The sequence below is a fragment of the Macaca mulatta genome, chromosome 16, assembly GCF_049350105.2.
Source record: "Macaca mulatta isolate MMU2019108-1 chromosome 16, T2T-MMU8v2.0, whole genome shotgun sequence".
Lineage (NCBI taxonomy): Eukaryota > Metazoa > Chordata > Mammalia > Primates > Cercopithecidae > Macaca > Macaca mulatta.
The window spans coordinates 83,162,678-83,186,175 of record NC_133421.1 but is presented as its reverse complement, the minus strand read 5'-3'; the positions used below and the strand labels follow the sequence as shown (position 1 = coordinate 83,186,175).

At 52.0% G+C, this 23,498-nt stretch overlaps 1 protein-coding gene and 1 long non-coding RNA gene across 3 annotated transcripts in view; one reads left to right on the top strand and one right to left on the bottom strand.

Moving 5' to 3' along the window:
• The window catches only part of SDK2 (sidekick cell adhesion molecule 2), a 314,672-nt gene that overhangs the window by 120,132 nt on the left and 171,042 nt on the right, over positions 1-23,498 (top strand). For both annotated transcript variants that reach the window (XM_015120233.3, XM_015120232.3), the window contains exon 2: positions 17,519-17,678. In XM_015120233.3, the coding sequence (XP_014975719.3) occupies positions 17,519-17,678 (160 nt within the window). The remainder of the gene's footprint in view (positions 1-17,518; positions 17,679-23,498) is intronic.
• Positions 6,442-11,522, bottom strand: LOC106994126 (uncharacterized). Its single transcript, XR_001440576.3, has 2 exons — positions 11,415-11,522; positions 6,442-8,628 (listed from the first exon to the last, which is right to left on the bottom strand). It is a non-coding gene; the product is annotated as an uncharacterized LOC106994126 (long non-coding RNA).

Genomic DNA, 23,498 nt, shown 5'->3' with positions numbered 1-23,498 from the left:
CCCCTGGCCTGGCTAGAGTGAGCAAAGATCTCCTAGGACGCTCCTGGCCTTCTCCCCCTCGAGGGCTGCTTCTGGGGCCCTCCCTCTCCCTGTGTCAGTTCCCCGTGGAGAGCCTGTCTTGGGGTCTCACACAGCTGGGGACAAGACCCATGGTTCTCCGGGCTTCTTGCCTCAAAGGCCAGCTCTCGCTTACTCCTTGGTGCCCTGGGGAGGGGTGGGCAGAGACGAGCTTCATCATGCCCTAAAGGGAACGAGGCCCAAAGAAGTAGCCTGGCTGCCCAGGGCCACACAGGCCTAGGAAGGTGGGTCTTGGACAGCCGTCTACGGCCTCACCCATGGGATGCATGTGATGGTTTGGCCTTTCCCGGGCAATCCCCGGCAGCCCATGTCCATGGGAACGATGTGCTCAGAGGGGAGATGGAACCCTTGCTCCTGCGTGAGTCCTCTGCGTGGTCGAGGAGGGAGCACCCAGTGATGGCTCCATTGCCTTTCCAACCCACTTCATGCATTGCAGTGGAAGGAACGTGGGCTTTGGAGATGGAGACTTGGCATTCCAATCCCAGGGTCTACACTGACCATGTGTGTAACCTGGGCGAAGTCACTTCATGTCTTTGAGCGTCGGTGTTCTCATCTGTGCAATGGGACAGTCGTGCTACCTGGGCTCAGGGATCACACGCAGAGAGCACAGGGGTGCCTGGCCCTCGTGACCGCAGACAGAGGCTCTGGGAAGGAGGCCCTTGTTCCAGTCATGCTAGAGGGAAGAGGGCACAGTAGGTATGTGACTCTCACATCACTCTGTCTGGATGGGGGTGTCCTGGCAGGAAAAAGGGGAATCTAAGGAGCCCCTCATTCTCTGCCTGAGCCTGAGAACACTAAACATCCCTTTATCCACAGCCAACCAGGGGAAAAGCAGGAGTTTTAGTTCCAGGAAAGAGGGGAGGCAACAGAAAAAGAAGGGTGAATGGCGGAGGAGGGGGGCCATGTTGGTCTCCTTCCCAGAAAGCGCCAGCCTCTGGGGAAGGGGTTGGAAAGGACCTATCAACACATAGGGCTATCAATCACACCGTGTCTCCCGCCAACATGCCAATCCTGCTGCCCGAGGGTCCCTGCTGCGCAGAATGTCGTCAGTCACCATTAGCTGAGCTCAGGCCCAACTGCAGAGCAGCTGTCATGACGTGGTTCTGGGGCCAGGGAGGGCAAATGGAGGCCCGAACATGGAGAAGTGGCCAGTAGGAATGAGAAGTGATAGGTCAGCGGGATGCAGGGGCAGGTAAGGGATGATCACAGAGCCTGGAGACGAGAAAATCCCTTTCATTCATTCCCTTGCTCAATGTCCACTGAGCTCCTATTCTGTGGAAGACACCAGATTAAGGACTGACGGTACAGAAATGACCAAGGTGTACCAGGTCCAGCAAGGCTCCAAGAAGTTTAGGGCTGTCGTGATGGACATGTGAGCATACAAGAGGGGGCTCACTTCTGCTAGGACAGCGTCTGGGACACCTGCATACAGACAGGGGCTCCACGCAGTGCTGGCCTGTTATATGGGGGGTGCAGCTGAGGGGGTGGTTCCATTTGCTGCTATAACAAAGTGCTATAACTGGGTGGCTTCAGACAACAGAAATTTCTTGTCCCACGGTTGTGGAGGCCAGTAGGCTGAAATCAAAGTGCCAGCAGGGCCACGCTCCCTCTGCAGTCTGTAAGGGAAGTCCCATCCTTGCCTCTTCTGGTTTCTGGGGCTGCTAGCCGTGCTGGCGTTCCCGTCCTGGCACCTACATTGCTCCCATCTTCATCTGTCTTCACGTGGCCATCTTCTCCTGTGTGTCTGTTTCATCAGTCATGTGGGATTAGAGGCCTGTCTCATGACCTCATCTTAACTTGATTACGTCTGCAAAAACCACTTCTATAATAAATAAGACCACAATCATGGGTATCCAGGGTTAGGACTTCAACAAATTCAGCCCTGAATATGGGGTAGAGCAGATATCCATGAAGAGCATTCAGCAGCACCAGCCCTTCCCCCAGCAAGAAGCTTGGTCTCTCTCAGGGAAAAGAGGCTCTCCTGGCATAACCAGACATCCTCAAAAAGGCCCAATTGCAGAGCCTAGACTTGGAAGGGGACAGTGGATGACTGTGAAACCTTCATACCCATTTAACAGATGGAAAAAATGAGGCCAAGAGCTATCAAGTAAGACAGAGTGACGTGGTATCAGAAAATCTAGCTCTGATCCTCCCTCGGTCTCTTCTACGTCGGTTTTCCCATCTGCCAGAAAGAGAGGTTAGGCTAGATGAGCTCCACGATGCTTCCCACTAGAGAAGCTAAGAAGCTGCGGCAGCCACAGCCGGGACAGGGCCTGGCCTCCAGCCCAGGGCTTTCCCTGATGTCCAGCCTCAGCTGCCTCTTCCCCCTCATCCCACCTGCAAGAGGAGCTGGGGACCAGAGACAGAGACACAAACTCCATTTGAATGTGAACCTGGGCACCACGGAGATGCTCAGGGTGAGCCCAGCCTGCTCTCTCATTAGTGTGAATTTCCTTGTGTTTCTGTCTCTCTCCTCTTGTTTCTGTCTCTCTCCTCTTGCCTGGTATCAGCTGCTGGCCCCAGGTTCCTCCAGAGAGGAGCGGGGGTGGGTGGGGTGGTGCTGATTAGATCTGGGGACATGACATTGAGCAAGAGAAGCAAGGGGAGCTGCTGACCTCCCTGGGTGGATAACCATCAGGAGATGGTAGCAGAGTCCAGATACCATCACCTTCTCCGGCAGATGTCGGTTTAGCTACCTTTCCTGTACCACAGATGGGCTATGCGTTTTCAGAGCAGAAGAGCAGAGGCGGCAGAGAACCCCGGCTGGTTCCCAGGCAAGGATAATGAATACAGTCCCCTGGAATGTGGGGGCCTGCCTCCTGTCCCTCCCCACCACCAACGGCCCCCCTTCAGCAGACTCCTCTGCTTCCCCAAGCAGGCGGGCCAGGCTGTTGTCTGGGAATGCCACCTGCCGCCAGCACATGAGCAAAGGCAGCCAGGCCAGGATGAGGTGGGCAGCAGAGGTGGCTGCAGCCTGGGGCATGGGTCGGCACAGCGTCACTCCTCCCTGCCTTTGGGGCAGCCCATCCAGCCACCCTGGAACTCCACCAGAGCTAAGGCCTGCCTTCTCTCTCTGGGGCGCTCAGAGTTGCACACTCTGGGTTGGTCTTTGATGACACTGGGCTTGTGGAAGGAGCAAGAAAATGAACCTTCCATTATGTAACCTTGGGAGTCACTCAACTCTTCAAGCCTCAGTGCCGTCCTCTGTAAAGTGAGGCTGTGAATAGTTCTGAGTGCACAGCATTGCTGTGTGGTGCAAATAAGAAAATACACTGGACGCACCAGCATGAGGCCTGGCACCTGCCTGGTTCGTGTGATCTCTGTATGCCAAGCCCTCAGCCAGGCATGGTGTCCCCCGGGTTCTTCTCCGGTTCTATGGCATTGAATCCTAACAAAACCCAGCAAGGGAGGTGTCACAGGACTCCCTGGTGCACACCAGGAGACTGTGGCTCAGAAAACAGGTGTTGACTCTGTCTCAAGCAGTCTGTAAATGCGGAGGTGGGGCTCATCCCCGCCCCCCGCAACTCCCATCCACTAGCAAAGCCAAGGCTGTCTGCCATTGCAAATGGCCTGCAAACTTGAGAGTGACTGGAAACGCATCCCCACCCTCTAGAACCCAGAGGAGACCCAGCGCCTGAGCCCACACATGCGAGAAGCTCCTGAGTACAGGCAGGGCAAGGGCGGGAGGCAGGAAGGCAGGAGCCAGATGATGGCTTAGCACAGGAAGGAGCGCAGCACCTGGAGTTGCTTTACAGTCTTCTTCCCAAGGACTGCATGGGGCTGACAGGGACAGGAGGGGAAGTAGGAGGGTACGCACCACCTGGCAACCATTGTATGTTTTTTTATTTTTTTTGCTGAAGGTAAGATTTGCATGACACAAAATTAGCCATTTTAAGACTGGACTCATGCCTTAATCCCAGCACTTTGGGAGGCCAAGGTGGGTAGATTGCTTGAGTCTAAGAGTTCGAGACCAGCCTGGGCAACATGTTGAAACCTCATCTTTACTAAAAATACAAAAAATTAGCCGAGCGTGGTGGCACGCGCCTGTGGTTCCAGCTACTCAGGAGGCTGAAGTGGGAGGCTCACTTGAGCCTGGGAGGGCAAGGCTACAGTGAGTTATTCAGTGGCACTTACTACATTCACAATGATGTACAACCGCCACTGAGTTCCAGAGCAGTTTCATCACCCCAGAAGGAAACCTGTACCCGCTAACAGTCACTCTCCATTCCCCTTTCTCCCAACCACCTGCCAGTCACCAATCTGAGCCCTGTCTCTATGGATCTTCCTACTCTGGATATCTCGTATAAATGGCATCATACAATAGTTGACCTCTTACTTAGCTTGATGGCAAGAGGAGGAAGGAGCTGCGGCTGGAGCCCCTCCAGGCCCTGCCTGAAGCTCCTGTCTCTGGGGAAGTTTCTAGATGCTCAGAGGGAGCCGCCCAGTCTGCCCTAGACTTTTGTGGACCTCCCTCCACAGGGCTCCGCTGTGTAGTGGACTGGACGCTGGCGGTCCTGAGCTTTGGTCTCAGCTCAGCAGCTGATGCAGAGTCCCCAGGGGAGCTGCTGCACCCCTCTGGGCCCCGGGGGTCTCATCTGTGAAGTGAGAGGTTGAACTTGTGGGTCTCTGTTGCTGCTTTTGTGTCCCCCACCACACCAGTAAGTTCTGAGGAGAGACGGGGCTCCCTGTGATAGAGACAAAAGGCCACTGCTGATCAGAAGGGAGGGGGTCCAGAAGCTCCTTCTAAAATGGAAGGAAAGAGAGGGGCAGTGGCCTTAACCTTGGCCCAGCAAGGGGCAGAGGGCCACCAGACCTCATGGGTTCTCTGCCAACCATGAGAGCCAGTAAAAGGGATAAGGAAGGTGACCGGGGCAGGAGCAGAGCCCAGCATCCAGGGGTGGACGAGGGCCTGCTTCCCTCCCGATTGGGTGCAGCCCCAGGTGGGTGACACCAGGGTGGCCGTGGGCCCCTGGGAGTGACTGGGGAGGAGGCCGCATGTGTGTGGTATGTGCCGGCCGGCTGGCATGTGCAGGCTTCTGTGTATAATCTGGCTTGTAAATTGCTCGGGGACTGTAACTGCGGAAAGGGCCATAGAGCTGCGTGGTGTTATTATTTATGATAAAACACAGAGGTGCCTGCCAGGGACTAGAATGGGCTGAGCACTGCGCACAGGATGGACAGCAAATTGAACTCCAATTTTCTGCTCGGCAGTCTTTGTTACACGCCACAAAGCACCGGTACACCGGGGTCACCAGCCTGATGAATGTGTGTTCTTCTTCAGCGGGGGCTCCATCTCTCAGCCTCCGTGCGGAGAGCGACTCGCGCTTTGTTTTCCTTCCTTGCGGGGCCCAGCTTCGGAATCCGTTCCTGGGCTCCAAACACAGCCTGGATGGAGGGGAAGTCAGAGGACTTGCATGGAGGCAGGCAGCTGTGGGTTCAAAACCCAGCTCAGCCACTGACACACATGTGACTGGGTACCTCTCTCCTCTGAGCTTCTGATGAGAGAAATAAAAGGGGAGTCCTCACAGCACTCCCCTAAGGAAGCTGGGAGAATTAAATGGATAAACATGAGGAGCTCAGTGTGGAGTCGGCCTTTAAAAAATACCCACCTTTCTTTCTTGTCCCTGGGCTGAGCAGCCTTGAGCTGAAGCCAGGAAATTGAGGAGAAGCCCCTGAAACTGGGCAGAAAGGCCCCATCTGGGGGTGGTGAGGTCAAGCCCCTAAGGACACCCGCTGTCCAGCTCAGCCCTCTTCATTCAATATTGAGAAACCAAGGCTGGTGTTAAGTCAGAGTCACCACCCCTAACTCCCATCTTCCCCCCACCTCCATCTCTCCCTCCTTTTAGATGATGGCCCTTCTCCAAGGGTGGGCAAGAGGAGGAGCAGCGGCTGCCCCTGGGAAGCATGCCAGCCAGATCTCTGGGGTGCTGGTCCCTTCCTCATGGCACAGCCTTCTGTGCCCTGCATCTGGTGGCACCATCATTGACCAAGGAGGTAGACATTGGAGACCCCCGGGCTGTGGGTTCTGGGAAGCATCCCTGGTCCTATAAGTCCTTGCTCTGGGCTCCTGCGGACCTGTGGGAAGCCAGTGGCTCTCTGTCACCAGAGTCCACAGACTTAGGGGATGGGCAGAAGAGTGGTACCTGCATGGTGGAGAAAGTCACCTGTGAGAAGAGTGACAGAGGTGAGGCAGAGCCAAGTCTCATGAAGCCACCCAGGCCGGCCAGGCCATTGATCAATTTCTAGGAGGTCTCAAGTCTCAGCTGTAAAATTGGAGAATTGCTCCAAGCATGCTGTCCTGCCTCGGGGTCACTGAGGGGAAGAGGATTGTGGTCCACGTAGCACCATCAGGCTTGGGAGGAATTCCAGGAGTTTGTGAACATTTTATTATCACCGCTTTTATAGCGCAAATGAATCTGAACACACTAAAATGATAATAGAACCGTGAGGCCAAAACATTCTAATCAATGGTATAAGTTTAATCTCTGAACCCTCCAAGGGAAATGTAAGAAAGAGCTCCCTTCCCCTCTGTTAATTGCAAAATAACCCTATTGGAAATGAAAACCATCTTTTTTTCCATGCAAGCTTGGAGGTGCTTTGGCCCTGTTTACCTGTGTGGTTCAAACAGGAGGCCCCGGCTATGAGATGGGCTTGCAGAGGCTACACCAAGCCAAGATGAGAAATAATAACAGCTTCCTTTTCAAGGGCTCTTTCTCTGTACCAGGCACTGGTCGAAGCCCTTACCCCTTTCCATAGGCCTGTGAGGTAGACACTGCTATCGCTGTTTTTTAGGAGAGGTGCAGCAGAATTACAGAGTGATGCCCAGGGACACACAGCTTGTGGGTGGCAGAGTCCACTGGGTTTGAACCCAGGTGGTCCCATTCCAGGGCCCAGTAAGGTCATCCCCCAGAGAGCTACTCGGCTCTTATAATGTCAGGGCTGGAAGGGAACTTTGTGATCTCCAGTCTGGTCTGCTCCCAAGAGGGGAGGGAACCTGCTGGTCCACAGCAAGTTCGCTTGCCTACTTTATCATGGATCTGGGCTCTTCTGTATGCCAGGCCATTGCCAGGCTCTGGGGCTAGGGAGATGAGGGAGCCCCAGTGTGCCCAGCAGTGGGGGACGTAGCATGGGAATCACCAAGCATGCTGGGAGGGAGGCGATCTCAGGAGTCCAAGGAGGACATCTGGAGAAGCGTTACAGCTTTGAAGGGGTGCTGGACAGGAACTAACATGGATTGAACACCGACGTTTCCCTGGTAAAGAAGGAAAGAAAGGGCTCCCCAGGGAAGAGAGCGGCACTAGCAAAGGCCCTGGGGCAAGGCGCACGTGGTGTGTCTGGGAAGGACCAGCTACGTCCAGCGAGGCAGGGCTCGGGCTCCCTTCAGGTTCTCTGCCAGGCTGCCTTCTGTGGAATGATGGACAAAGCTTCCTGTAGGCATCGTGTGAGTTTCCTGGGGCTGCCATGACAAAGTACTATAAGCTGGGTGGCTTTAAACAACAGAAATCTATTCTCTCACAGTTCTGGAGGCCAGAAGTCTGAAATCAAGGTGACAGGAGTATGCTCCTTCTGCAGGCTCAACGGGAGGCTCCGTCCCGCCCCCGTCCTAGGCCTACCTGGTGGCTCCCGGCAGTCCTTGGTGTTCTCTGGCTAGTAGATGCATCGCTTCAGTCCCTGCCTCTTGGCTCCTTCAGTCCCTTACTTGGCTCCTGTCTTCTCCTTGTGAGTCTCTGTCCCTAGGTTTCTTCTCCTCCTACAAAGATACCAGTCACGGAAGGCCCATCCTACTCCAGCGTGACCTCATCTTAACAAACTACATCTCCAAAGACTCGATTTCCAAATCAGGTCACATTCTGAGGTTCTGGGAAGGACATGAATTTGGGGGAGACATATTCAACCCAATACAGGTATCACCTAGTCTTGTCCCGGAGATGACTTTATTAACATCCCTTGGCTTCCATGTTGGGTCTTATTGTCATTCATTCGCCACATATTTCCCAAGCATCTTCTTTGTCCCAGGCTCTGTGCCCAGTGCCAGGGCTATAGAAAAACAGGAGGCACGGGCCCAGCTCTCCTGGCATCTGTGTGACGTGTTCTGCTTTTCTCTGTGACTTTTTTGGCTGAACGTACCATGGGCTGAGCTCAAGGAGGGCTCGGGGGCAGGCCCAGGGCACACAACCCTCCTTCCCCAGGCTGGCCCCGCCATCCCACTTACGATTCCCTGAGGCCATGTCAAGGCTCAGTTGTACTAGCTGCCCTGGTGGCCAGTGCCCCCCTAATCAGATTAGATGTGTATTCAAACAAATTGATGAGCCGTTCCATTAGATGCTTTTCGAACACGCTTCTCTGAGCAAGAAATCCATTCGGGAACAGCTGCGGAGGCCGCGGCGTAATTGATGATTGCACCGTCCCAGGCCCCCGACGTCAGAAGGTGCCTGGCTCCTGAAGGTCACTGGCGAGGATTAGACGAAGGAGGGCAAGAGTCTTCTTTCCTGGCTAATGAAGCACTTGGCATGCAGGCGGCACCGGGGCCAGAGCTGGGCCAGGCATCTGCTAGGAGACAGGGAGGGGCATAAATTAGCATCTCATTTGTGGGAGAAGGGAGGAGGAGGGAATCCAAGGGAAGGGGACTAGGGTGCCGTGGGGCCCTGGCTGGGGAGGCAGGAGCAGGAGGCCTTGCCAGGCATGGGGCTGGGAGAGGGAAGGGAGCCCTGGGCCCTGCAGCCTTTATAGGCAGCTAGAGAGTCCCTGCCCCGCCTGCTGCGGCGTATGGCGTGCAGACATTTCTTCTGGAGGGCAGGGGCTGGACAGGACCACAGCAGCCTCCTCCTGGGCCCTCAGCACTCTGTCCAGTACCGTCTCCCACCTGGGTTTGACCAACGTTGTGGGACCAGTCCATGCGGGCGTTTGCAACCCCTCCCCAGGCTCCAGCTGTCTCTACCGGTCCTGACCCTGCTCAAAACCTTATGAGCCATCCCAGGCAAGACCCAATTTTTGAGCCAGCTTGGAATGGCCTTGAGGGGGCTGAATTTGGAAGCCTCAGATGTAAGACCTTCAAGAGACTGTGGGCTGCTTAGGGGGGATGGTTCTGAGAAGAAGGAAACAGCAGCTGGGATGATCGTAACAGCCCTGCCCCTCTTTCCCCATCTCCTCCCTGTGTGACCACCCCCAATGGTTTGTGTGGCAGAAAGGGGCACCCCGGAGGCTTCAAGCACGGTGGCTCCAACCTCACACACATTAGCTCATTTGATCCTCCTGCAGCCTCGGGGGCAGGGGTTTCCATCTGTTTCACTGATGCGACAGGTAAGGCCCAGGAGGTGAATCTGCATGAGGTCAAACTTTAGTTAGCATGGAAATGGGATGTAAACCCAATTTATCTTCTCCCACTGGGATCTTCAAGCCAGATTCTTGAAAAGGTGGTTCCTTGGGAGCAGGGCTGCGGGGTGGGCTCCCCCAGCTTAGCCCCTTCTTCCCAAGAAGCCTCCAAGGCTCTGGCCTCTGCCTCATTTTACTCGGCTCCCACGCCTGTCTGCATTCGTCTTCTGTGCTATTTGACCTCCATTCCCAAGCTTCTCTCCCCGCACTTTCTTAGCTCATCCATCTGAAACCCTCACCCTCTGGGCAGACCAGTCTCTCCTGGGATATTCTGCGACCTTATCCTTCTAGCTAATTTCCAGGACTCATTCCCAGCTGGGCCGCCTGTCTCGCCCTCACCCCAGGATCTGGCTCTGGGGCCGTGACATCGCAGGCTGGAGTAGGAATGCTGCATGGCCTCTGCTTGTGGAGTGGAAACCAGTTCCCTGAGAGAGGCCACCACCCTCCTTGAATGTTCCGCGTCCCGCTCACCACCCCTGGTGCTACAGGTTGGGGTATGAAGGGTGAGACAGCTTTGGGAAGTCTTATGCTAATGGTAGAAAGATCCAGAGCTCTGGAACCTGCCAGATCTGGGTTTATGTCAATGTGGCAGAGTCCAATTACAGAACCTTTCTGAGCGTCGGTTTTCTCCTGTGTAAAATGGGGACAATGATAGTGGTTTCCTTGAGATGAACTCAGGCCTCTTAACTGAGATGATGGACATAAAGTGCTTCGTGGATAGAAAGTTCCATGGCTAGTATGGAATAAAGGCAGCAGCAAGACTAGAAGTTTGGAGAAAAGTGAGGAGCCCACCCTGAGCCCCTGTTCCCTCTGACCCAGGGTTTGTCCTGCTCAGGTCTGTGGCCCGCCAAGGGTAAGGACCACAGGTTTCTACCCCTGGCACCCATTAGGAGGCCGTGGTAATCAATCCAGGACATGGCAGTGGGGCCAAGACTAGGAGATGGTGGGGAAAATGTTTGCGAGTGTAGAAATCCCAGCTCCCACCCTGTTCCCAAGCACTCCAGGGAAGCTCATGATGACTGAGCCCTTATTCCAGGCCTGAGAAGAAGCCGCAAAAAGAAAGAGGTTTCTGCATGTTTCAGAGCTGGGAAGGGAGTGCGTCCAGGCTTGGTACTCCCTGCGGCTTGTTCTGGAGGGCAGATGGACATCACTTGGCCAATCAGGTGGCCGGTAGAAGCCATCACCCGCTTCCTCCACCCACTGACCCATTCCCAGCAGAATGGCTCCATGGGAGGTGCAGTTCCCAGGGCTGGGCTGGCTGGGAAGTCAAATCCCCTGAACAGTGAGATGGACACAGCCTGGGGACTCCAGAGAAGGATGACATTATTTTGCAGAGGAGGGGAAAAGTTGAAGTTGAGATTGGCTTCTGTATGGGGCCATTTAGCCTGGAGCCTAGGGAGCACAATGGGGGTATTTAGTGCAAATATCAAGGGAAGATGGCAATCAGCGCCCCTTGACCTGTTATGGGAAATTACAAGGAAGCCCCAGGCTGAGGCCTCTTGCTGGCCTCTGAAGGCCAGCTCTTCATTTAAGCAGCTCAGGCTCTGGTGGTCCGGGACCCCTGAGCCATGTGACATGCCTAAATGACACACAGAGGGTCTGTCCTCTTCCCTGTCATCAATGGGATCACCCTGTGAACGGCCCACCCTGCACACTTACATACACATATGCACATATGTATCTGATCATAGATAAGTAATTCATACCCGTGGTCCACAATATAAATGTTACACAAAGGTATAGAGTGAAAAGCTAGTCCCCCAACCCAAGTCCCTGGGCACCCAGATCTCCCTCAAGTGTCACTGGGGTCCGTTTTTCATGGAGCCACTAGAAAAAGCCTGTGCCAATACAAGCAAATTGATTTTTATACTTGAAGAAGAAAAGCTTCTATGTAAACGGTAGCAGATTATCCACCCTATTCCATGCCTGAGCTTATCCGCCCTACTCTCGTTTTTGTCATCTACCAGTAGTTCTCAAAGATCGCTCAGACGCCGTCTGCTGCACAGAATTCTGTTGTTTGGAGGGACAATCGTTTCTTTAACCAGTGCCCTCTTGATAGGCATTCAGGCCATTTCCAAGCTTTTGCTATTACAAACCAAGAGACTCTGAAGTGCTGTCATTTCACACATGCACAAGTGAGTCTGCGGAGGGTGAATTCCTTGAAGAGTTGGCGAATTGGAGGCTGTGTGCATTTTTAGCTTTGATAGCATTGCCAAATTGCTCTCCGTAGAGGGCGTACCAAGCTACAGTCCCGCAAAGCTGTCTGCGAGGGTGCCTGTTGCTCTACAAATTCACCAGCCCAGAATATCACACTTTTACATCTTGGCCGATGTGATGGGGAAAAAATGGTATCTTATTGAATTTTAGTTTTCCTTTCTCTTATCATGAGGCTGAGCATCTTTGTGTGAGTTCCAGGGGCATTTGTAATTCTTTTCTGCGAACTTCATATCCTTTGCCCATTTTTCTATTGGTTTGTTAATCTTTTTCTTATTGATTTGTGGGAACTTTTCTATATCAGGAAAATTAGCTCTTTGCCCATGATAAGAGTTGCAAATATCTTTCCCCAGTTTGTCATTTGTCACTTCTTTTTGTTTATGAGGTTTTTTCTTTTTTCCAGGCAGAATTTCTGTGTAGTTGAAGGTATCAATCTGTTTTATGACCTTTTGGAGCTTGCATAGTACTTAGAAAGTACTTGGCAAGTACTTTGCTTTGCCAAGACTGTATATTTTTAAATCTCTGATCTTTTTTCTAGGTCTTTTAGAATTTCATTTTTTATGTTTAAAACATTGATCTTTCTAGCATTTATTTTGAGGTAAAAGTGCCAGAAAGAGATTCAACTTTATTTTTTTCCCCAAATGGTTCCCTAGCTGTTTCAAAACCATTTATTGAATAATTGGTCTGTTACCCACTGATTTGAAATTCTACTTTCATCATACATTAAATTTCCTCATATGTATTTGGGTCTATTTCTAGACTCCCAGACAATTTCTTCATCAGTCTATTTTATAAGAAGGCACTGTTTTAATTATTGCAGCTTTGTAATGTAGTTAAATGTCTATGCTGGTTTCCTCTGTTTGCTATACTTTTTCAGAATTTGTTTGGCTATTCTTTCACGGTTGTTGTTTTTATGTGAACTTTAGAATCACTTTGTCTACTTAAAAAAAATTCCTTCGTGTGTGTGTGTGTGTGTTTGAAGTGAAAAGTTTAAGAGAATGACATCTTTATAACGTTGATTCTTTCTATCCACAATCCTCCTTCCTTCTCAATTATCCTTTTTTCCACAGGGAGAGTGGCTAAAAGGGCTGTTGCATACAGTTGCATAGGTTGTATACTGTACCATCCTAGTGCTAAGGCTAGGGGAGCCACTGGCAGCTGCCAACAGGATATGAGCTCTTCTCTCTGGGCTAATCTGTCCATCTTTATATATGATCAATAGTATTAATAGCCACCCCTCCTAGCAGATGCCAGATTCAGTTCTAAGTGCTATATATTTATTAATGTATTTAATCTTCAAAGCAAACATATCCCCAATTTATAGCTAAGGAAAATGAGGTACAAAGAGGTTAAGTGACTTTCCCAAGGTCACTGATTTGTGTTACCCTCCTGAGCATTCACAGCACAGAAATCCATCCCTGCACATAAATGCATACACACACACACAAATATGTGCACACAGAAATAGACCACAGACACACATACTTGAACACACAGGCTTGCACACACAGATGTGCACTGACACACACATTGACATTCACAGATATGTGAACGTCCACACATGGACATACATGCAGACACACCTGCGCACACACACACACATACATGTGCACACATAGACACATCCACACGTTCTGTTATCCCAGCAGCATCTTCCCCTCAGTCTGTCATTCTTCCTACAGCACACACCCTGCCAGCCTCCTGCCATCTCTTGCTTTCAGACAAGGCAGGTCCTGGAGGAAAATCAGCTGTCACTGCTCTGAGTCCTAGGTAGGGCGTCCCTCCAAGGATCCCTGTATCCAGAGGGCAGAGGGTCTTTCGGGAGGGGGTGACTCCCCCACAGGAGCTTGGGGAGAGGAGCCTTGTAAGGACAACAGGAGGCGGAGAATGTGGGGCCCCCAGCCCAGGGTGGCCTGGTACCCAGCAGATTCTCAGGGAAAGGCCTCCCTTTTCCTCTCTTCCTCCCCAGAGTCATTATCTCCAGCAGCCTCTGGAATCAACCCATCCAAGCAAAAGTCATTCTGCTGCAGGCTGGCACCCCCGGGAGCGCTTGAAGAATGAACTGGCAAATGCAGACCTGGGAGGAAATTGCCCAGTGAGCAGGTTTACAGAGGCGAGGGCGTCTGGGCGCAGTGTGTGTGTGCTCACACATATGCACATGTGTGCATGCAGACACACACACTGCCCAGCCCTTCTGACTGTTCTGGCTCTGAGTCAGCCCCACATGGAAGGGATTTAATCACCCAGGGGCTGGATCGTTATTGTTTTAAAACAAACGAGTGATGACAGCAATGAACAGAGGGTTTTTAAAAGCGCGATTCAAAGGGCTCTTGAAAGCTACTGGAGAATATGAATGCGCCTTTGAAGTAAGAATGTGCCCATTTGTTAAGCTGAGAGCAGAGCTGGCTGCTGCCAGGAGGGCAGCGGGCAGTGGGTCTTTTTCCTTGGCAAATGGGTGCCCACCAGCCTCTCCAACCTCCTCACCACCTGACCAGAGGTGGCCAAAGACCCTGGAGGCACAAGCGCCCCTGGCAGGGACCAGCAGTGGTAGTCACACCTCCAAGTCCACACTCAGAAAGAAGCAATCTTCTCAACTGTTTTTAAGATGCTGCATTCACCTGACGCTTGTTAAGAGCAATGGAAAGATGTGCATGAATGAGCAGGGAGAGATGCGTGATTGAAACATTAGCAAGCCAGGCATGGTGGCTCACGCCTGTAATCCCAGCCATTTGGGAGGCCAAGGCAGGTGGATCATTTGAGGTCAGGAGTTCGAGACCAGCCTGGCCAGCATGGCGAAACTGTATCTCTACTAAAAATACAAAAGTTAACTGCTGGTGCATGCCTGTGATCTCAGCTACTCAGGAGGCTGAGGTAGAGGGATCACCTGAGCCACAGAGGTTGAGGCTGCAGTGAGCCAAGATCATGCCATTGCACTGCGGCCTGGGCGACAGAGCGACACCCTGTCTCTTAAAAAAAAAAAAATGAAACATCAGCAGTCAGACAAACCTAGAGGGAGCAGTTGAAGGCAGCCTCCTGCCAGCACCTGCACTCTGAGCCACCCTGAGGCCACCCTCAGGTTTGCCCTCTGGTGGTCCCCACAGTAAGGGTTAGTAGCAGCCAGGCTGGGAGTTGAAGGAAAAGCCTCCCAACCCACCGCAGATTACATATTAATAAGACTGAGCCCTCGGGCCTGGGGGGTGCAAGGTGTGGGGGTGCTGTGCAGCAGGGCCAGCTGACTGGGGCCCCACATGTACATGATGGCTTCTGTTAAGTTGTGAATCTCTACCTGAACCCAGTGAGGCCTGGAAACAAGGGCTCAACCTGACCAAAGACCAGGACGTCCAGTACTGGGCACATCTGATGGTCAGAGGATAGCCCCAGGTCCCAGGCTCCGGGCCTTCCTTATGCTCCAGCCTGGGGTGCAGGAGAAAGCCCGCTGTACCCAGCCACAGCCTGCTATCACCTGGGTCTGCTCCCTTCCAGCTATAAACTGCCCCCTGCCTAGCCCCTTCCTCTTCTTTTGTTGGTTTGTTCCATTTCTTTTACTTTTTCTTTCTTTCTTTCCTTTTTTTTTTTTTTTGTAGAGATGGAGTCTCACTCTGTTGCCCAGGCTGGAGTGCAGTGGTGCAATCTCGGCTCACTGCAACCTCCGCCTCCTGGGTTCACGCCATTCTCCTGCCTCAGCCTCCCAAGTAGCTGGAACTATAGGTGTATAGGTGCTCGCCACCATGCCCAGCTAATTTCTTTTGTATTTTAGTAAAGATGGGATTTCACCGTATTGCCCAGGCACCGTGTTACTCCTGAGCTCAGGCAATCCACCCACCTCAGCCTCCCAGCTTTCCTTCTTTTTTTTTTTTTTTGGTAAAGAGGGAGTCTCACCATGTCACCCAAGCTGGTATTGAACTGGCCTCAAGCGATCCTCCCACCTCGGCCTCCCAAAGCACTGGGCTTACAGGCATGAGCCACCATGGCCAGCCTGGTTTGTTCCATTTCTTAAACCAAAAGAAAGCTGTCTGGTATTTTCCACCCTCCAGGCTCACAGGGGAAAGTTAACTGTCTGACCAAGATGGGCCTAGGGCATCAGCCAGCACTGAGGGTGGTGGAGCCCCTTCCCTGGAGGGGACACTGTACTTTAGGGTTCAGGAAGGAAGGAATATTGACAGAACATCTACTCTGGGCCAAGCATGGAGCCAGCATTTTCACCATCACTGTTTCCTTCCATCCTTAGACATGAAGGTAGCTATTTCTTTTCCTGTGTCCACTGATGGAGAAATAGAGACTCAGAAAAATGAACGCTTGTCCACCGCACGCCGCTGGGAAGTGGTAGAGTGAACATAGACAGGTCTGTAGATGACAGACCCCCCCACCACTGGTCTGAAGGTCGGGGTGCCCAGGGCCTGCCCTGACAACAGCAGCCTGTGCAGCTTTAATTACATCCCACCCCTCTGGGCACAGTGTGGTCACACCGGAAGATGCATGGAGTTGGGCTGGCAAGCCTGGACTCCCCGCCAGCTGCTGCCTCAAGCCCTTGGCACGTAGTAGGTGCTCACTAGGTGAGCTGTTGAGTGGTGCTTTCTAGAACCCACTCCCTCGAATCGGTCAAATGCAAGGCTCATTGGCACAAGCTCTGGGCATCTGCAGGTTCTTCCCTGATATCTGTCCTCTCCTCTGGCCCTGGTTCTGGCTTCACGGAGGGAGGTGTTGCTCCAGCTCTGAAGCTGTCTGCGGGACTGAGCACCTCCCGCCCAGTTGTGTGACCTTGGGCAGGTTTCTAACCTCTCGAGGCCTTGGTGTCCCCTCTCCAAAATGTAGATTGTAATCCTGTCTAGTCATGAGGTTGCTGTGAAGATAAGACGAGCATATGGTAGAGCCCCTAGAACAGCCTGGAACGTAGCAGGTGCTGTCATCTTTGTGGATATTGTTACCAGATGCTGGCTCCTGCCTCCCGGCCCCACCCTATCCACAAAAAGGCAGGTATCTCCATGATGGATTAGAGCCCCTCCCCTTTCCTCCGTCTGCCCCATTGTTCCATCAGTTCCCTTGTGTACACTTACGTCCACCCTCTCCTGCACTGGCCAGAAGGGCAGAGGCCCCATTTCCATCCGGAACAGCCAGCTGAGCAGTCTTGTGGAGTCCGGGGCGAAGTTCACTGTCTCTGTCGAGAGAACTGTGGTGGGGCAGGGAAGTCTGCGGGGCTGAGTCAGCTCAGAGGATGAGGGTGACTGCAGAGAGGGGGAAGCAGCTATTCTGCCCCTCACCCACCACCTGGGCAAGCAGGCAGCCATCCTGGAGTGAATGGGGAGGTAGAGGCAGTCTGGCCCAGGGCCCAGGACGGAAGGTGCAGGCAGCCAGTGGTCACGGGACCCTGCTGGATGGACTCTGTGATTGATGCCTTTGAGGGCTTCCCCCAGCCTTGGGGAGCAGGACCCCCTATGACTTATGTCAACCCACCTCCGTATTCTCCTTGTGACACTTATATTCCCTTTGGCTGAGCCACAGAAAGTGCCCCCTTGCCTCCTGCCCTGGAGGGACAACCCACGAGCAGAGCGGATGGAGTGGATGTGCATGCTGGGAGGGAAGTGATAGAAGGTGCTGGAGTGTGGGCTGGCAGCAGAGCAATAGCCCAGCGTGGTCTGGGGAGGAAGGAGGCAGGGCTCTGGTTGGCAGATGTCGGGGACTCCGCCAAGCCTTGGAGTCAGACTGACCCAGGTTCACGTCCCTCCCAGCCACGGGACCTTGGGCAGATTACCTGGCTGCACCTGCTCCATCTGCCTAGGGGCCTTAGGATACTAAACGACCAGGTCACATGGGCGAGCAGGTGACCACTGACGACTTTGTCTCCCTGTTTCTGCAGATGACGTGTCCCCGTATTTCAAGACGGAGCCTGTACGGACACAGGTGCACCTGGAAGGAAACCGCCTGGTGCTTACATGCATGGCCGAGGGCAGCTGGCCGCTGGAGTTCAAGTGGCTGCACAACAGCAGGGAGCTGACCAAGTTCTCCCTGGAATACAGGTAAACTGCGCCTCCCCGCCCTTCCTCCTGGCTGCCAGGGCCACTGCCCTGCCTTGAAGAGGGCGTGGTGGGGAGGGGGTGTGTGTGACTGTGTGGGGCCCGGGGCTCCTGGGAGCCTGGAGTTCTGGAAGTGAGTGGCAAAGGCAGCCCTGCCCCGAGGTGAGATGGCTCCACCCTACTGATCCCTGCAGAGGATGGCTGGGTTGCGGACCAGGGGCGCTGCCGGGCAGGATGGTCTGAACCACGGTGCATAGGAGCAGAGGTGGCGTTGGGCACAGGGACTCACTAACAGCAGCTGTGGCTGTGGCTGTAACTGCGGCCCCCTCCTCACTCTCTCGAACCCTGCCATGTCCAGGGGACTCTTGTTGAGGGGCCTGGGTCCAATGGAGGGGTGGAGTCTGCAGCAACCTGGGATCAGTGAAGGAGGGGACATCTTCTATCTGTGGGCAATTCCGGTGGGACACAGAGATGGCCCTCCCAGGGCCTCTTGGGCTTATCTTCACTTCCTATCTGTGCCCATGCAATGGAGCTCTTGGGCCTGACTGGCCTTTCCCTGCTGGGACACTGCCAGGAGGGGAGAAAGAAGAGCCGGGACAGAGAACAGGGTCTCAGTAAGAGTGGATTTGCTGCCAGCAGGGAAGCAGCCCCTCGCCCAGGCCACCCTGGCCTCCAGCCTTTCCTCACAGCCACAGACTGGGGCAGGCACTCCCTCCTTTCTGCTCTTATCCTCCCATCTCTGCCTGTTTTATTGGCTCCAACCCTGTGGCTGGTGATTAATCCCAGGGCCTGATGTGCATAATCAGTTGTGTTGGGGAAACAAGATTGTCTTGCCCTGGTGATGTTGATACAAATCTGCCACGGGGGACAGGAATGCAAATAAGGGGAGGGGGTATAATTGCTCGATCTGTCCTTCTGGCGAACCATCCTTTCCTTTAGGGAGTGCGGAGGCCAGAGTTTGGAGTGACTCCTCACCCCAGTCTTTCTGCCTTAACCCTGGACTGCACAGGCTGGTGTAGTGTGGCCACATTGGCAAAAGAAAGCCCAGGACAGGGCACCCCCATCCCTCCTGCAGAGGGGAGAGCTGGATGGGCAAGCAAGAGGTTCTGCAGGGCTGGCCACTCTGGGCCTCCGGGTCTCCAGGAAGCTACAAGGAGACCAGAAGGGTCTCCCTGAGCAGTCCCTGCTGTGGCTTTCAGTTGGGGGTCAGAGCCTCTCCTGGCCACCACCTAGCACCCCCAGGAAGTTGTGACCGTCTCTGTGAAGAGCCCCCGCATCTTCTTAGACGCTGGACACACGCAAGTGGGTTACCAAGAGCATGGGATGGCATACCGTGCGTGCAAGTGGTGCTGGGCCTAGCCTGCCCCTGAATTCTTCCGGCAGGGAGCTGGAGGCAGGATCCAGGAGGAGGGGAGGAGGAGAGTTGGTTCCTTATCTGGTTCAGAGCCACTCTTCTGGGGCCCTGGCACTGATAGGATGCAAGGGTGGGTGGTACACAGAAGCAGGTTCCAGCTCAGTGGAAGGACCAGATGGAATGGGCTGCCTTTGAAAACAGCTCTCATCCCTGCAGGCATTCAAGGAGTGGACAGGGTCCAGCTATCGGTGGTGATGATGATGATGAGGTCCTGCTATTGATGATGATGGTCATAATGATGATGATGACGACAATGATGATAGCCATCATAGACAATGAAAAAGAATGTATTATATGGCAGACATTATGATGTCCCTCTGGGATTATCTCATTTAATCCTGTCCACAATCCTATGAGTAGTTTCAGTTATTTCCCCCATTTTGCAGATAAACACACTGAGGCTCAGAGAAGTTAAAGAAATCACCTAAAGTCAGATGGTTGAGCTGGTCTTCAAACCTAAATTGTCTGACAGCAGAGTGGGAATTTTTTTACCATCCACCACACTGCCTCTCATTGAAGAAGGATTGTTGCAATTGCTTCCTTAATGCGTATCCTAAGCAATCGTTCTGCTAACTGTGCTCTGCAAATTCTAGAAAACAAAGCAATAGGGAGAATGCAGATACTCCATTGTATAGCTATGTTGGGTGGAAGTTATTCAGGGGAAATAGATGAGTGTGCACTTGGGAAACTCATTCCTTTGCCTCCTCACCCCCAAGAGTGTTGGCTCTGGTGGCCTGGGGGCAATGCTGTGCCTGAATGCAGGTCTGATCAGGATTTTCCTTCAATTAAAAACTTGCTGTGCCTGCCCCGGAAGCAAGGTCTGCACTCCTTAGAAGGGCCTTAGAACTCTTCCTGATCTGCTCCTGATGGCATAGTCTCACCTCCTGCCACTCCCACCAGATCAGGCCACCACAGGTCTCAGGACGGTTCCCTACAAACTCCCTCTTCTTGGACTTTGTCCAAACTGTCCTCTCCCCTCCACGGGATTATTTCCCCTTTTTGGAAACTTCTTTCTCCTGCAAGGCCCAGCTCAAATTCCTTCTCTTTTAGAAAACCTGTCCTGATAATGCATGTGTTCTTAATCTCTCTCTCTCTCTCTTTCTCCCTCTCTCTCTCCCCCTTTGTCCCCCCCACCCTCTCTCTCTCTTTCTCACACACGCACACACATACAGAGCTCCATCTCCTCTGTCCTTTGTGACTGTCCACAAAGTATGGCCTTACGTATCCCCTAACACCTTTTTTGCCTTCTCATTATTTACAGAGGAGACCACAAGTGCACCACAGAACTGAAGTCAGAGCTTCCACCTCAGGACTTAGAACCAAGAGTTTGATACGGCCAGGCCCTCTTCCCTCCAAGTCACTCAGCTGTGCCCACCTCTGGGTTCATACTTCATTAAGTCATGAGTGACACTGAGAAGTTCAGGGCTCACAGGCTATAGCTGCCTGATTTCTGAGTAGAAAGAACTTCTCTGGAAGTTTCACTTAGAAAGTCCCAGGGAAGGATTCTGATTGGCCCAGCTCAGACCATCCCTGACCAGTCGTGGTGGGCAACATCATGGAGCACGCTGCTTGGCCAGGCTGGCATCATATGTCTACTCCAGAGCTTGAGACACCAGGATTGGCAGCCCCCACACTACAGCCATGTGATAGGGAAGAAGGGTGAAAGTTGTTAACACAAGAATGGAAAAGGGTGGTGGATAGATAGAAGCCACTTGTGTCCCTGGCTCATAGCAGGTGCTTTTTTCTTCTTTCTTTTAATCTTGATTTTTTTTCAAATCTTAGTAAAATCGTTAGTACTGTAAACACCTTCATACGGGTGCCATCACGATTGCTAACATTTCGCTCATGTGCGCTCTCTTACTGTCTCCCTACACACATATACACATGTACCTTTTCTGCTGAGCTATTTAAGGATTTGCTGTAGACATCCTGTCACTTCATTCGTAAGTAATATTTCCTAAGAGCAAGGCATTTGCCTGAAGAACCACACATGACACAATTTTCACAGTTGGGAAATTTAACACTGATACAATACCGCTATCTAAAACGCAGCCTATATTCAAGTTTTTCCATTTGTTCCGATAGACGTACCTTTATCCCAGTGTCCTTCATGGCCATGATTGTGGTTCTTGTTCAGTGCTGGACCTAATTGGAGACCACACGTGGCCTTTAGTTGCCATGAGTCTTGATACACCTTAAATCTAGAACTATTCCTTATTGTTTCTTTCTTACCTTACATGGCTTTGGCACTTCTGAGAGTCCAGCCAGCTTTGCAGAATTTCTCTCAGTGTGGGTTTGTCCAGTTATATCCTCATGATTCAACTCTTGTTAAGCCTTTTGGGAACCATATTTGTAGGTATGTGTCCTTGATGCTCCACAGGAGAAGGCGCCTGATGACAATTTGCCCCATTATTGGTGATGTTAGGTTTGGTGAACTGGTCAAGGTGATGTCCACCAGATTTCTCCATTGTCAAAAGGTTGACGTATCTTCTTCACTTTGTTGTTGATGAGTGGCCTATAGAGTGATAACTTGGGACTATGTGAATAATCTCCTTCCCAGGATCCTCCTACCCAGTGGTTTAGTATCCATTGATGAGTCTTACCCGAATCAGTTATTGCTATGGTGGTTGTGATAAGGAGATATTCTTGTATTCCTTTTACTTATATTAGGTGGCATTCGTTTGTAAACAGCTTTCTTTTCTGACCCCCTTTAAAGTAATTTAGCATCAGTATAAACTCATGCATTATGTTTTTTTATTCAATGTGCTTTAATCCACCCATGTCATTGTTCATTTCCATACTCAACCTAAATTTGGCCGATGGAGCTCCTTCAAGCTGGAGCATGGGTTCTTTGAACATATCCCCATTAGATTCTGAACATTTCCTTGTTCTGGGCTCAACAAAATGTTCCAGGTTCACCTTTTAAATAAATGCATACTGAAAACTGCATTCCATAGGAGCCTGTCCAGCTTCATAGCCCACGGCTGTCCAACCACTGCTGGATACTGAGGACTTCCCCATATTTTACAAACCCCAGGCTCTGAGTAAGATGATAATATCCAATTTTCAGGCAGGAAAATGGCTAAATTTACTCAGCAAGCTGAGAGAAAATAAGATTAGAAGTGCTGCCATAAATTTAACGATGTTTCCAAAGGGAGGAAAGTTTACATTCATGTTCAATCTCTGAAAGTCTTATTCTTGGTGGGTTCTGTAGCCAAATGGGTCTGGGTTTGTGTGTGTGTGTGTGTGTGTGTGTGTGTGTGTGTGTGTGTGTGTGTACATGTGCTACATGAAGTACTGTGTACCCTTCTGAGTACGTGTGACTGTGGCACAAATATGTGGGTCCACATCCATCATTGGGGTCAGAGTGAAAAGAACATAGATGTTGAAGTCAGGCCTGCATGAATATGACCCTGTCCCTGCTAGTTCTGTCACCTGAGGCAGAAGTGGTTAGCCACCCTGATTTTGTTTTCTCTCCTTGGAATCAGGCACAGTAATGCCTACATCAGAGAATTATTGTAAGGAATACCTGGGATTCTATAGGTCAAGCCCACCCTGGTGCAATAGATGTGACCTGAATGATACCTGTTAGGACTATTCAAGGTGTCTGTCTTCGACAAGATCATGGGACAGATCTGATAACAAACCCCCCCAGAAAATCACGTGTGTAGGTAGCTTGTCTCCTCTGAGTGGCCACCTGGGGCTCTGTACACCTGCGCAGAACTCCTTTTAGACAAGAGCTGTGAGAGCCGCTTGTTGGTGACAAATCTTGATCCATTTTGAAACTAGCCTTGAATTCCCAGTTTAAGAAATGAGGCGGCTCTAAGAGCTGGGAGCACAGCAAGGAAACAAAGCAAAATCTGACTCTAAAGAAATGAGATCCTTTCTCTCATGTGAGCAGGAGGATACTGCATGGGAGACCCTCCTCAAGATGTGGACACTGGCCCCACAACCTACCCCTCCCCTGGAACAGGCACGCAGCTTCCCAAAGTGATTCCTGGGGCGTGTGCTGGGGACAGGTGGTGGGGGGAGGAAGAACACAAAACTTATTTGGATATATAGAGTCTAATGTACGGAGTCTAATGTGTCTGCTACAATGTGTGTGTGTGTGTGTGTGTGTGTGTGTGTGTACGCACATGCATGTATGTGTTTGTGTGTGTATGATTCCCATACAGTCTTGTTTGCAGGTTAACAGTCAGTTAGTCCCAAGCCTGTCTGAGTACAGCAGGAAGGTGTGTGTGCAACTCACATAAAAGCCATAGAGGTCAGGCCCTCTTGTGTTAGTGCTGGAGCCTCTCTCATCTGACTATTCTCAGCTCCCTCCTCTCCAGGAGCCATCTCCCAGGTTGAATCCATTCAGCTTCAGTTTACATCCATTTCACCAGCAAGGGCAGCATGGCTGGAGACAA